This window comes from Anabrus simplex, chromosome 5 (genome assembly GCF_040414725.1).
Source record: "Anabrus simplex isolate iqAnaSimp1 chromosome 5, ASM4041472v1, whole genome shotgun sequence".
Taxonomy (NCBI): domain Eukaryota; kingdom Metazoa; phylum Arthropoda; class Insecta; order Orthoptera; family Tettigoniidae; genus Anabrus; species Anabrus simplex.
Window position 1 is genome coordinate 220452725 of NC_090269.1, and position 12543 is coordinate 220465267.

At 41.8% G+C, this 12543-nt stretch overlaps 1 protein-coding gene across 1 annotated transcript in view; it reads left to right on the forward strand.

Moving 5' to 3' along the window:
• The window catches only part of LOC136874448 (serine proteinase stubble), a 145107-nt gene that overhangs the window by 114995 nt on the left and 17569 nt on the right, over positions 1 to 12543 (forward strand). The window contains exons 6-7 of the mRNA XM_068227806.1: positions 2607 to 2707; positions 11377 to 11645. Of these exons, the coding sequence (XP_068083907.1) occupies positions 2607 to 2707; positions 11377 to 11645 (370 nt within the window). The remainder of the gene's footprint in view (positions 1 to 2606; positions 2708 to 11376; positions 11646 to 12543) is intronic.

The window sequence follows — 12543 nt, forward strand, 5'->3', positions numbered from 1 at the left end:
GTATTGTGGAAAGACAATGGACTTTGGAACACCATTATTTTCTCTGATCAAGCGAAGTTTACACAGTTTGGAACTGGTAGGTTCAGGAAGGTATGGCGCAAGCCAAACATCGAACTTGCACCTCAATACGTAATCCCCATGGTAAAACACGGAGGAGCGAATATGATGGCCTGGGGCTGCGTGGCTGCGAATAGAGTGGGAAACCTGACATTTATTGATGGTATTATGGATGCCAAGAAAATACATAGATGCGTTGCATCATAATTTAAACAACAGTGAACACAAGCTTCATCTGGAAGGAGTCTTCCTCTTCCAACAGGAGAATGATACTAAGCACCGTGCAATGATAAGCCGTGAATGGCGGTTGTACAATGCCCTAAGAAGACTTCTCACTCCACCGCAGAGTCCAGATCTCAATCCCAGAGAGAACCTGTGGGATCATCTAGGCAAAGAAGTGCAAAAACGCCATACTAATAATAATGAACATCTTAAAGAGATGCACGGTCCAACATATCTGAAGAGTACACCAAACATTTAGTTAACTCAATGCCAAGAAGTCTGGAACAGGTCATCAAAGCTAAAGGCGTGCATACAAAGTATTAAGATTGTGTTTGAACAAAGACTTCGGCAAGTTGTTTGAATTATCTAGTAGTTGTGTTAAAAGATGGGTTTATTTGTTTTTTTATGTTGAGTGCTGTAAATCTGAGAGCAAATTTAAAGCGAGGTGTCTTTTCTTTATACATATGTCTCACTGGATGTGTTTATATTAGTTCATGGTGCTTAATATACGAGATACACGTTAAAATGTTCGTGTACGAATACTTTATGTGGCTACTGTGCCTACTATCATCAGGGTCTCACAGCAGTCCTTTTGAAATAAGGAAAGCTAAAAACTTTATAACAAGAACGAAGTATACGATATTTTCATACAAATAAGAAACGAAATTGCACTTATCCACGATGGCATGATGAATGGGAGTGAAAACAGCACTAGGTTACGTTACTTGATGAACAACTTGATTACACTCCATGCCGCATCAGACTTTGTATTTCTCCCTGTGACTTGCTGTTTTCATCTAATATAGAAGATATAATCAAACTGAAATGTTTACGTCAAGTTTACTTGAATATCAAGGGCATAACGTGCAAGGACGTGGCGTGTGCTTTGATAGCTTGAAGTCAGACAGACAAAGAAACTGATGACGAATGAAAAATATGTCCTTTATTTGCGCAGTGCAATTTGTGAGGGTAAACAGATTAAGACAGAAAGAAAAGAAAATAACAAAAGCGGAACATAGTGAATGTATGAGTGTTGGATTGAATCTTTTGAATGTGGATATAAAGCATTCGAATTCCTTCTAACGTTTTGAAATATACTTGCTCATGCTTTATACACATACCCAGTGAAGTGATTTCACATAAAAATCGTGTAATTTCTATTTCTATATTTTCTTATCATAATCTGTATGGTACCTGATAAGAAGACTTTACGGTGACCTGCTGCTTTGTTTCAGTTCGTGACTGTAGATGCTCACAATGTTTTTTTTTTTCAGTCAGCCACTTTCAAGTTCCTCCGCTGCAGACACTGCACAGAGAATATTTAGACATGCTGCGCACAGAACTGATTAACAGTATGATGTACATTCATTCCATTCCATTCCATTCCATTCCATTCCATTCCATTCCATTCTATTCATCCTCTCATTCATCCCCCCGAACCAATGACCCCGACTGACGGATCGATTTTTGTACTCACTCGTAACATGTTGATTAGTCGTTGGATGGATCATACATTCATATCCTCTATTTTTCACATACTTTTCACTCATTCATTAATTCCATCCAGTTAAATCTTCTCACACAATTAATCACAGTTAATCACTAATTTCCACACTAACTCAGCTCTTCGTTTACTCCTTAATTTTGGTCTCATTCTCTAAAGTATACCGTGATATATTCAACAACTGGATTACTCACTCGTTCACTTTCAGTTAGCCCCTGTCCGGTTCCATGGCTAAATGGTTATCACGTTGGCCTTTGGTCCACGGCGTCCTGGGTTCCCGGCTGGGTCGGAGATTTTAATATTCATTGGTTAATTACGATGGATCGTCGACTGGTGTGTGCATGTCGGGCCCATCCTCATTCTAAAAGGGTCAACACTGATGACATTCACCAGGCCTCTCCATAGGTCACACGCACTTATTATTATTATTAGTCTCTCACTCATTCACTCAATCTCTCACTTACGTTCCGTGATTTACTCACTCTTATCTCTCATTCCTTCATTCCCACACTCCTTCACGCATACACTTACTCAGAAACTCAAGCTCTGATTCATACACCGCTCTTCACTCACATACTCAGTCTCTCGTTGCATCTCATTCCTTCACTCATTCACCTACACATTTTTTACTCACCCATAATAACTCACACACTCGACCAGTCAGTCCAGTCAGTTCTTAAATAGTCTTTCACTTGCCCAATCAATCATTCCCTCACTTCTAAAATAGTATTTGATGCTCAATCTTCAACTCAATCGTTCATTTATTTATTCACACTGTATCTAAGTTACTGTAAGTGATATTGTGTATGTATTATGTTTCTAGATCTCCTTGCGACAATGGCGTACCAATACTTACCTCCACAAGTGTGGAGCGGCCCTGCTGAACGAGAACTGGGCCATCACTGCAGCCCACTGTGTCGAGAGGTGAGTATGTTATAATTTGAAAAGCAACAAGTTCAATTACTTCTAATATACGGTGGCAAACTCGCACAAAAATGTCTATGCACGGTGGAAAATATATGGCTTCAACATTATCGAAAACGCACTCGAGGCGAGAGAACGGCTTGCCAGAATTCCAGGAATTTCAAAATTATCAATGCCGAACGTCAAAAGGCTTACTGGGAGCATCTGAAAGGGTGGCCGAGAGTTTTGAGGAGACTTCGTCGCGAAGTATTGGTGGTCCAACTGAGCATATCTATTGCTCCAGTGGCAAAAATCTTACATTAAATGCTCCTAAAGTTCATAAAAACGCATTTCAGTAGAGATTATCTGCATAAAAGCTCCCGCGACTCTGGTTAGTAAAAGTACAGATTTAACTTTCGCCCGTAATAGAAGAGTCGATCTCTTTCCATATCTAAGTTACTTCACAAATTATGGACCCTTTGCACTGTAGATAGACTTTATCTTGAAGATGAATACATTTGTTTAGAATTAACAAATACAGTTCCAAACCAATACTGACTAGATATAGTATTTCGATAATGTCTATCATGTGAAACGTATTCTTCGCGAATGTTTACGGCCGTAATGTCGACGCAGCCCCGTTCGAAATTTTTCAGCATAACTTCTTGCTGGAGGTCCTTTCTTTCCTTTGATATTCTAAGTGCAATACGAATCGCGCATGATAGTACTCCTGATGAAGAGATGGAGGAATGACTACGTGGTATGAAACTTTAATTTTGATTCAGATGGATCAGGTAAGAGGTTGGGAATATGCTGTGTGAATAGTTTGTCGCGCTTACTTATGGCAACTAAAGGATAGGAAAGAGTTAGGAAGGCAATTAATTGCCGTGGATTTAGTCAAAATATTTCTCTGGTATTTGGCTAGTGTGAGAATAGGAATTCTAGAAAAACATCCCCATGGCTCCCGATAGTAAGGTTCACACCCACCATTTCTCGAATGCCGGACTTAAAGATAAACGACACGTGCAGCGTAGCATTCTCCCTCGATATTAAAAACACTTTTTCAGAACACCATCTTCTGATAGAGGACGTTGAGCAAATCACCTCGAATTTAAGGAAGGATTTCACCTCGATTTTGGCCTCAGACAGTACGCCTCTCTCTCTCTCTCTCATGAATAGGAATTAACAAGGGATAGCCTTAGATTAGGGAGGAGACGGCCATGGCCTTGTGTTAGGTAACATCCCGAAATTTGGATGGAATTAAAGAGGAAAACTACAAAAAGTCATTTGAGATTGTAACCCATCTCGACTAAAACTCAAAAGATTGAGTGCACCCCGTTCCAACTCTTACGTCCGATTTTATACACTGACTGACAGAGCAAATGCAACACCAAGAAGGAGTGGTCAGAACTTTATGCCAATTGCAGGGTAGACTGACGTCAATGAGGTATGCTCATGATGTGAAATGCGCCGCTGTGCTGCGCACGTAGCGAACGATACATGGGACACGGCGTTGGCGAATGGCCCACTTCGTACCGTGATTTCTCAGCCGACAGTCATTGTAGAACGTGTTGTCGTGTGCCACAGGACACGTGTATAGCTAAGAATGCCAGGCCGCCGTCAACGGAGGCATTTCCAGCAGACAGACAACTTTACGAGGGGTATGGTGATCGGGCTGAGAAGGGCAGGTTGGTCGCTTCGTCAAATCGCAGCCGATACCCATAGGGATGTGTCCACGGTGTAGCGCCTGTGGCGAAGATGGTTGGCGCAGGGACATGTGGCAGCCCGAGTGAAGTCAGCACGCGAGGATCGGCGCATCCGCCGCCAAGCGGTGGCAGCCCCGCACGCCACGTCAACCGCCATTCTTCAGCATGTGCAAGACACCCTGGCTGTTCCAATATCGACCAGAACAATTTCCCGTCGATTGGTTGAAGGAGGCCTGCACTCTCGGCGTCCGCTCAGAAGACTACCATTGACTCCACAGCATAGACGTGCACGCCTGGCATGGTGCCGGGCTAGAGCGACTTGGATGAGGGAATGGCGGAACGTCGTGTTCTCCGATGAGTCACGCTTCTGTTCTGTCAGTGATAGTCACCGCAGACGAGTGTGGCGTCGGCGTGGAGAAAGGTCAAATCCGGCAGTAACTGTGGAGCGCCCTACCGCTAGACAACGCGGCATCATGGTTTGGGGCGCTATTGCGTATGATTCCACGTCACCTCTAGTGCGTATTCAAGGCACGTTAAATGCCCACCGCTACGTGCAGCATGTGCTGCGGCCGGTGGCACTCCCGTACCTTCAGGGGCTGCCCAATGCTCTGTTTCAGCAGGATAATGCCCGCCCACACACTGCTCGCATCTCCCAACAGGCTCTACGAGGTGTACAGATGCTTCCGTGGCCAGCGTACTCTCCGGATCTCTCACCAATCGAACACGTGTGGGATCTCATTGGATGCCGTTTGCAAACTCTGCCCCAGCCTCGTACGGACGACCAACTATGGCAAATGGTTGACAGAGAATGGAGAACCATCCCTCAGGACACCATCCGCACTCTTATTGACTCTGTACCTCGACGTGTTTCTGCGTGCATCGCCGCTCGCGGTGGTCCTACATCCTACTGAGTCGATGCCGTGCGCATTGTGTAACCTGCATATCGGTTTGAAATAAACATCAATTATTCGTCCGTGCCGTCTCTGTTTTTTCCCCAACTGTCATCCCTTTCGAACCACTCCTTCTTGGTGTTGCATTTGCTCTGTCAGTCAGTGTACATTTAGCAGTGTTAGGAATTGAACCAAATACTTTTGAATCCAGAGTCTACTTCGTACCTTTAGGCCAGGAAGGTGGCATTGCTATTATTATTATTATTATTATTATTATTATTATTATTATTATTATTATTATTATTATTATTATTATTTTTCAGATTGTCCGACTTCTTCTGGTTCGGAGACTGGGTGTTTGTGTTTGTCCCAACACTCTTCTCTTCACAGTGAGACAACCCACCACACTATCAACCACTACAGAAACACTCCACGTGGAGTTGGCGTCAGGAAGGGAATCCTGCCGCAAAACAGGGCCAAATCCACATGTGCGACACTTTTTGCACCCGCGACCCCACAGGTGTGGGCAAGAAAAGCGGTAGAAGATTATTATTATTCAGATTAATGGCTGAATTGTTAGCGTTGCGACCTCTGTACTTGTTTGAGAGGGTACTGGTTTCGTTTCCCACCGGGACGAGGAGTTTAGTCCATCTGGCTCGGAAACTGGAAGTTCGAATTATTTTTCTTAATGCATACCTCTTCATTTACGTGCAACACTCCACACTTCCAACTGCCACAGAAACATATACTAGTTGAATATAGTCCTTCATACATGATTGGTGCCAAGTCCCTGTGCGTGACACTTTTTCTTGCTAGCGGCTTGACATCGCACTAACTCAAATAGGTTTCCGGCGATGATGGGATAGGAACGAGCTAAGGCTGGGAAGGAAGTGGGAATTGTCTTAACGATTAAGGTACAGCCCCATCATTTGCCTGGTGTTATGATAGGAATTCATGGAAAACTATCCTCAGGGTTGTCGAAAGTGAGTTTCAAATTCGCCACTTTCCGAATTCAAGCTTGTAGCTACGTGATTCGTACTGCGCAGCCAACTCACTCTATGTTATTATGATTGTGATCATTTTTATTTTTATTATTATTATTACTATTATTATCTCCAGTATACTGGATACTGGTCCACTTAAGCGACTGCAGCTATCGAGCTCGGTATTATTATTATTATTATTATTATTATTATTATTATTATTATTATTATTATTATTATTATTATTATTATTATATTCACAGAGTATAATTTGGTTAGTGTGTCAAGACTTGTGTTATCTGTTGCGTTAAGATAAATAAGTTAGTACCCAGGCAGAAAAATAGTCTGTGATCGGAAACACTTGAATGCTGTACTGCTAATAAACTCGTCCGTTCAGGATAAGAGGAAAAAGAAGTTCTGTACATTTAGTATGATTAGCTGCATATTTTCTGGCCCTAGCAGGTTTGACTGGTTCCGGAACTCACTAGCGTGCAACATATATTTACTCCTCATACGGGTTCGTACTATGCATATTGATTATGATATTAAGTTATCTGTTTGAACTCTCTTCAATTGTTACGGATTTTCAGTGATATCGGCTTGTTGAAATTTCATCCTCAGAAGTTGTTTCACGTTCAGGAAGTCAACAGCACGGAACTGTCGCACTTAAAATACTCTCAAATGTCATCGATCTCAGCTGGGATTGATTCTGTTCTCCGTAAAATAAAAAGGCAACGAACAATCGACTGTGCCTCTGATGCCATGTCAATGTAGATTAATCAGAATTCGGTTGCACTGCACGATTTCGGTCGTTTAGCTGTTAGCTTGCCTTCGTATGTTAGTATGTTAGTCGGCAACGCTGAATATGTTTTTCCATAGTTCCCCATTTTCTCATCACAGAAATGCCTGGAATTTACTTTAATTAACATTACGATCGGTTCCTCGTCAGCCTCAACCCTATCCCATCCCAGTGTCGCCGAAAACCTCTGTGCATTTGTGTAACGTTAAACCACACCAAAAGAGAAGCTATTTTTCTTCATGCCTTCATTGAATGGAAGAGAAGATATACGAACTTTAAGGTATAAATAAGGTTTAACTCTACCTAGAAAATTTTATCTATCCAATGGTGCAGATAACAGTTGTTGATTATTTATGAAAATATGCTCATTCGCATCGTGTACTTCTATAAGCAAAAGTATAAGTTCTCATCCATCTCTGTAATCGGCTTGATGTTAGATGCTCGAGGAACCATACCTACATTTGTTGTCAGCTTCTGGAATACCTTTGGGATGAATAGAGATTTCATCTATAACATCGCCATTACTACACTCAAGAAGTCCACCACGCTTGCGGACCTCAAATAAATGTTTGACGTGCCTCACTCTTTTGCCTACACTTAACCTCAGACGATCTCGTTATCTACTGTGCCTATATCCATTATTGTTGTTAAGATACTCTTTGTCCTTGAGCAACCTGCAGATGTTGCAGGAAGATTGTATAATAAATAATTGCTCTTCTTTTTAAATGAATTAAAACTCAGCCATAGACGCCCAAGGAAAATTCGATTTACTTTGCCGTCTAATGGGCCTAGAATAGAACGAAACGTCGAAATTGATGACCAAGCAGCCAGGTGATATGAAATTAAAATGCTTGCACACGGTACCTGAGACCATACAATTATTATTATTATTATTATTATTATTATTATTATTATTATTATTATTATTATTATTTCTCTGGTTTCTAAACATGTGACACTCGTTTAGTTTGTTCGATACTATTCCATAAATTTTCGTACTAATTTGAAATTATTCTATTGCACCCAAATTGTCAGTTCCAAGGGTACACTATAGGTTTCTATTTTGATGAATCAGGTTGCCCGAAGTGGTAAAAGAGTAGGAAAGAAATTTATTCTCCTGAGAGAAGAACCTTTTGTGGCCTCCGAGATAAAACCTACTCGGAGTAATATTGCTGAAGAGTACAATGGAAGTTATGTGAGAGGCGGGCAGGTTACGTAAAGCGTCTTGTGATACAGAACTTGTCACAGCCTTGCGAATGTACGAGGTAGCGTTCACAAAGGTCACGAGTAAATTGTTGTACTAAATACACTGAAAGTTAGAGTGGATTTAAGCAGCCACTGAAGATCACTTCTTAATCTTTCAGCGTTTATGTTACATAGTTCCACTCTGGCTCACAAGTGCCTTGACGACATCACTGGTCCGAAGCTCTTGCATGATAGCCTAAACTTTCAGCGTTAGTAGTTGGATAAGCAAAGTCCTCTTATAATTAGAGAATCAAATATTTCCAATCTCTTACTGACGTTTCATAAACATGTTATAAATTGTCAGGTAGCTGAGTTGAAGTAAAATTAAGACTTTTAGATATAATAGTACTTAGAGCCGTGTGACGTCCCAAATGATACAGTCGATTAGCCACTGTCGTTCTGTTCCCGGGACAGGGGACTCAATCGAAAATGGGATCAGTAAATTGTAAGGGTGTTTCAATGCGACAATATTCCATGTCACTGGATACAGGCATCTGAGGGAAAACTTTCTGATGCTATGACATATCCTTAAATCTATAGAAATGGAATGACATTAAACAAATATAAAGGCCATTTAAAAAGAAAAGAGCCGTAGGTTATAAAATGAAAACCCGTACCGCCCAGCACTGTTGAGATACGTATCCCACTGCGACACAAGGCAGTGAATGGCCGTCTCGTAAAATTCTGGGGGCTTCGTTGTGAATCAGTTCCCAACGTACAGCTTGACGTCGTCGTCCGAGGTAAATAATTTGCCTCTCAGAGTCTTCTTCAGCTCACCTTGGATTTTTTGGTTCGCGGCGATCCTGAATGTTTCCACTGGAGACTTTGTCGTTTTTACTCGGGATCCAAGTGATGACACCATGTTCCATCCCCAGCGACCACTCGTGACAGGAACTCCTCCCCTTCCTTGGCATAGCGCAGCAGATATTCAAGAGAGAGGTCCATTCGACATGCTTCCTCCGCTGGTTGAAGACTGTGAGACAGCCATTGGGCGCACTTTTAGCGAAGTTTCAGTCTGCCCTTAATGATGGCTGAACCTTTCCGATGCTCACTCCGACCTCTGAGGCAATGGCTGCTACCGTAACTCACCGGTCTTGCATAATGAGGGCATCCACCTGCTGGACAATGGCATCGGTAACGCGGGGTGGCGTCCCAGAACATGCACCATCGGCCAACGACATCCGTCCTTCCCTGAATCGCTTGTGCCATGTCTTGATTCTTGCAACGGACATGCAGTGTTCTCCGTACACTTGTGCCATTCTTAGATGAATTTTCATTCCCCTCACTCCTTCTGCTATCAGGAAACGCTGCACACCCCTTTGCTCTTCTTTTGAAGCTTCCATTTTATTGTTGTCAGCACGAATGGGTGCAGTGGACTATCAACGTCACGTGGTGTGCACCCATGTTCCTCTAGCGGCGAGTTTAGGACCTCAGCTCTCTTATATGGACCGCACCATCTGCCGCAGGCAATTGCATTACGATCCTTTCAGCGGTTTTCATTTTATAGCCAAGCGCTCGTTTAATTTTGAATGGCCCTTATATAAGCACATCCTGTGTTCTCTCTTTGAGCATCAACATACGTCCGAACTCTTGCCTGTAGAAGACTGCAGATTTAGTAAACGCGTCTAACGTGTTCAGTGCTTTAGGAATTAGCTTTAAATTTCCTTTCAAATATTACCCCCAAACCTTTCGTTTTACTTGTCAACTGTGAATAGTATTGATGCATACAGTATAAGAAATGTATAAACTAATTACGACAATAGAATTCAAAAGGTACCTGACATCTGAAATCAAATTTAAAACCCAGCTTCCTGGAGGAGTATTTTAACTGAATGTGTTCACTTCTCTTCATTATTTTAAGTATTGAATAGCTATCTATGCGACACTGAGCTGCAAGATAGACAGAAATTCTCAAGATCGACGTTTTAGGTAGTAATAGAGATGACAATGTTGCGTAACAAACGCAAGAATAATCCAGCCCAATCAATGTCTCTGTAATTGTCTGTCTCTTGTCATAACTGCAGAAAGTGGTTGGATTCTCAAATAGCACTATCAAAGGTTTGTGATAATAGGGAGCCAGCAAAGGCTGATGGCATGTCACAGCCATAAATGAGACTGATCGATCTTCAGTAGAAGCTACATTTTCTTCTGGTTTTAACGTTGCACGAACACATCGAAGGTTTTCGGGGACTGAAGAATGGAAAAGGGCTAATATTTGGAAGGTAGCAGCCTCGGTACAGCCCCGGCATTTGCCTCGTATGAAACCACGGATTTCGTCGCCACAAGATGTATCTGTGTCGGTGCGACGTAAAGAAAATAGCAAGAGGACAAACAACAACACGGAAAACCATCTTCAGGGCTGCCGATGGTGGGATTCGAAGCCACTATCCCTCGAATGTAAGCTCGCAGTTGCGCGATCCTAACCATATGGCCAAGTTACTCGGTAAGCTATATTTTTCTCCTCATCAATGAACAGGGAACCATATCAAAAGTTCCCAGACATGATTTTACAGAACCGAAATTTCAGTGTTGGTTCAGAGTTATTCATTTGTAATTTGCGGTGATATTTGTTAATTCAATCCTTGAACTAAAGTACATTGTGAACTTGATAGAAGTAGCACGAGTATCGCAAAATTTCGTGGAAAATATTGTTACATAGATTTCTCTAAATAGGGTTTCATGTGCCCAAATTTTTCAGTATATGTTCAGAAATGAATTATTCTGGGGTACAATACTGATTCCTTTCATAAACTTCTCTGAAAAGTCTGCATAATTTAGTTCTACAAGGAAACAAACAGGAATTTTTCCGACTTCAGGTTTGGTTTCAAACGCGCAAACGTAAAGAGGAATGCATAGCTATAACGAGCGTGGCATTACTATTTATATAACTCTCCCTATACGGTCGAATACGGTTTAAAAGAACCTCCGATATTCTTATAACTAGATGAATCAGCATCCAGTTCAAGCAGTTAATACATAGAAATAAATATGCTCCCTATTTCTTACCATAAAAAGGTGAAAAGGCTGTATCCTTGAAAAATATTAACAATGACTGTGTATGTTTCAGTGTCGCCCCGGCCGACCTGCTCCTGAGACTGGGTGAACACGACCTCTCGACAGAAGAAGAGCCCTACGGTTACCAGGAACGACGGGTACAAATCGTAGCCTCACACCCACAGTTTGACGCACGGACCTTCGAGTACGACTTGGCTCTGCTGCGCTTCTACGAGCCTGTCGCGTTCCAGCCCAACATCGTGCCTATCTGTGTGCCTGAAGATGACCGCAACTTCGTGGGCGAAACAGCCCACGTGACGGGATGGGGGCGATTGTATGAAGGTGAGAAAACAAGGCTTTATGCATTGGTGTGTCAAATTAAATTGTGTTAAAAACAAGATCTATTTTATCAATAAGTTTACTTAGAACATTGGCACGATAACAAAGTTATGCAAGTTAAGGAATCTATCCCGGCCAAAGAGCAGGATATTACAATTTGAAAGTTTGTACAATTTTCAGAGATATAATTAGTTCCTACTAACTCACTCACACAACCTACAGAGGTCAATTCCAGAGTATCAATCATAAGGTTACTTGAAATCGTAAAACTATTCGCATAGTTAATGATAGATCTGGCTTGTTGTCGATAGAGGCGTGGAACTATTTAACAAATGCGATTTTTTTTTTCATCGTCGGTGTGTACAACGTGCACGCTTTCTAACCTGAGACCAACTGAGGTGCAGTGGGATGTGGGAGACAGCTGACCCGGTCATGAAAGCCAAACAGAACGGTTGAGGATGATTTCACGTTAACAACGTGACACTTAAACATCTGCTGACCATCAGGCCGGGCTACAGTCGTCTCAGCAGTTTTCTTTGTCTTTGATAAAATATTTGTGTACCGGTACCCAACAAACATAGGCCAACTATGACTTATTCAAACATCGTTATTTGACATGAAAGTAGTATTCACATACAGTAGATTTAGGATATAGTGTTATACTGAAAAATCAATTAATATTGCAACTGAACATCAAATAAAGAAATCTAAGAGCTTAGAATTAGATGTGAGCCAGAAACGTCTTTAGTTAAGCAAAATTTGCTTACATGAATAAGTGCTTACAAAGACGTCTTGTATCTTTCCTGAATCTTAGCACTTTTACACTACTTCATTTAGTATAGGATCACTGTACTTCGAGAGGCAATTTGAGCAAATAACTTACTGCATTATGCTGTTTGAT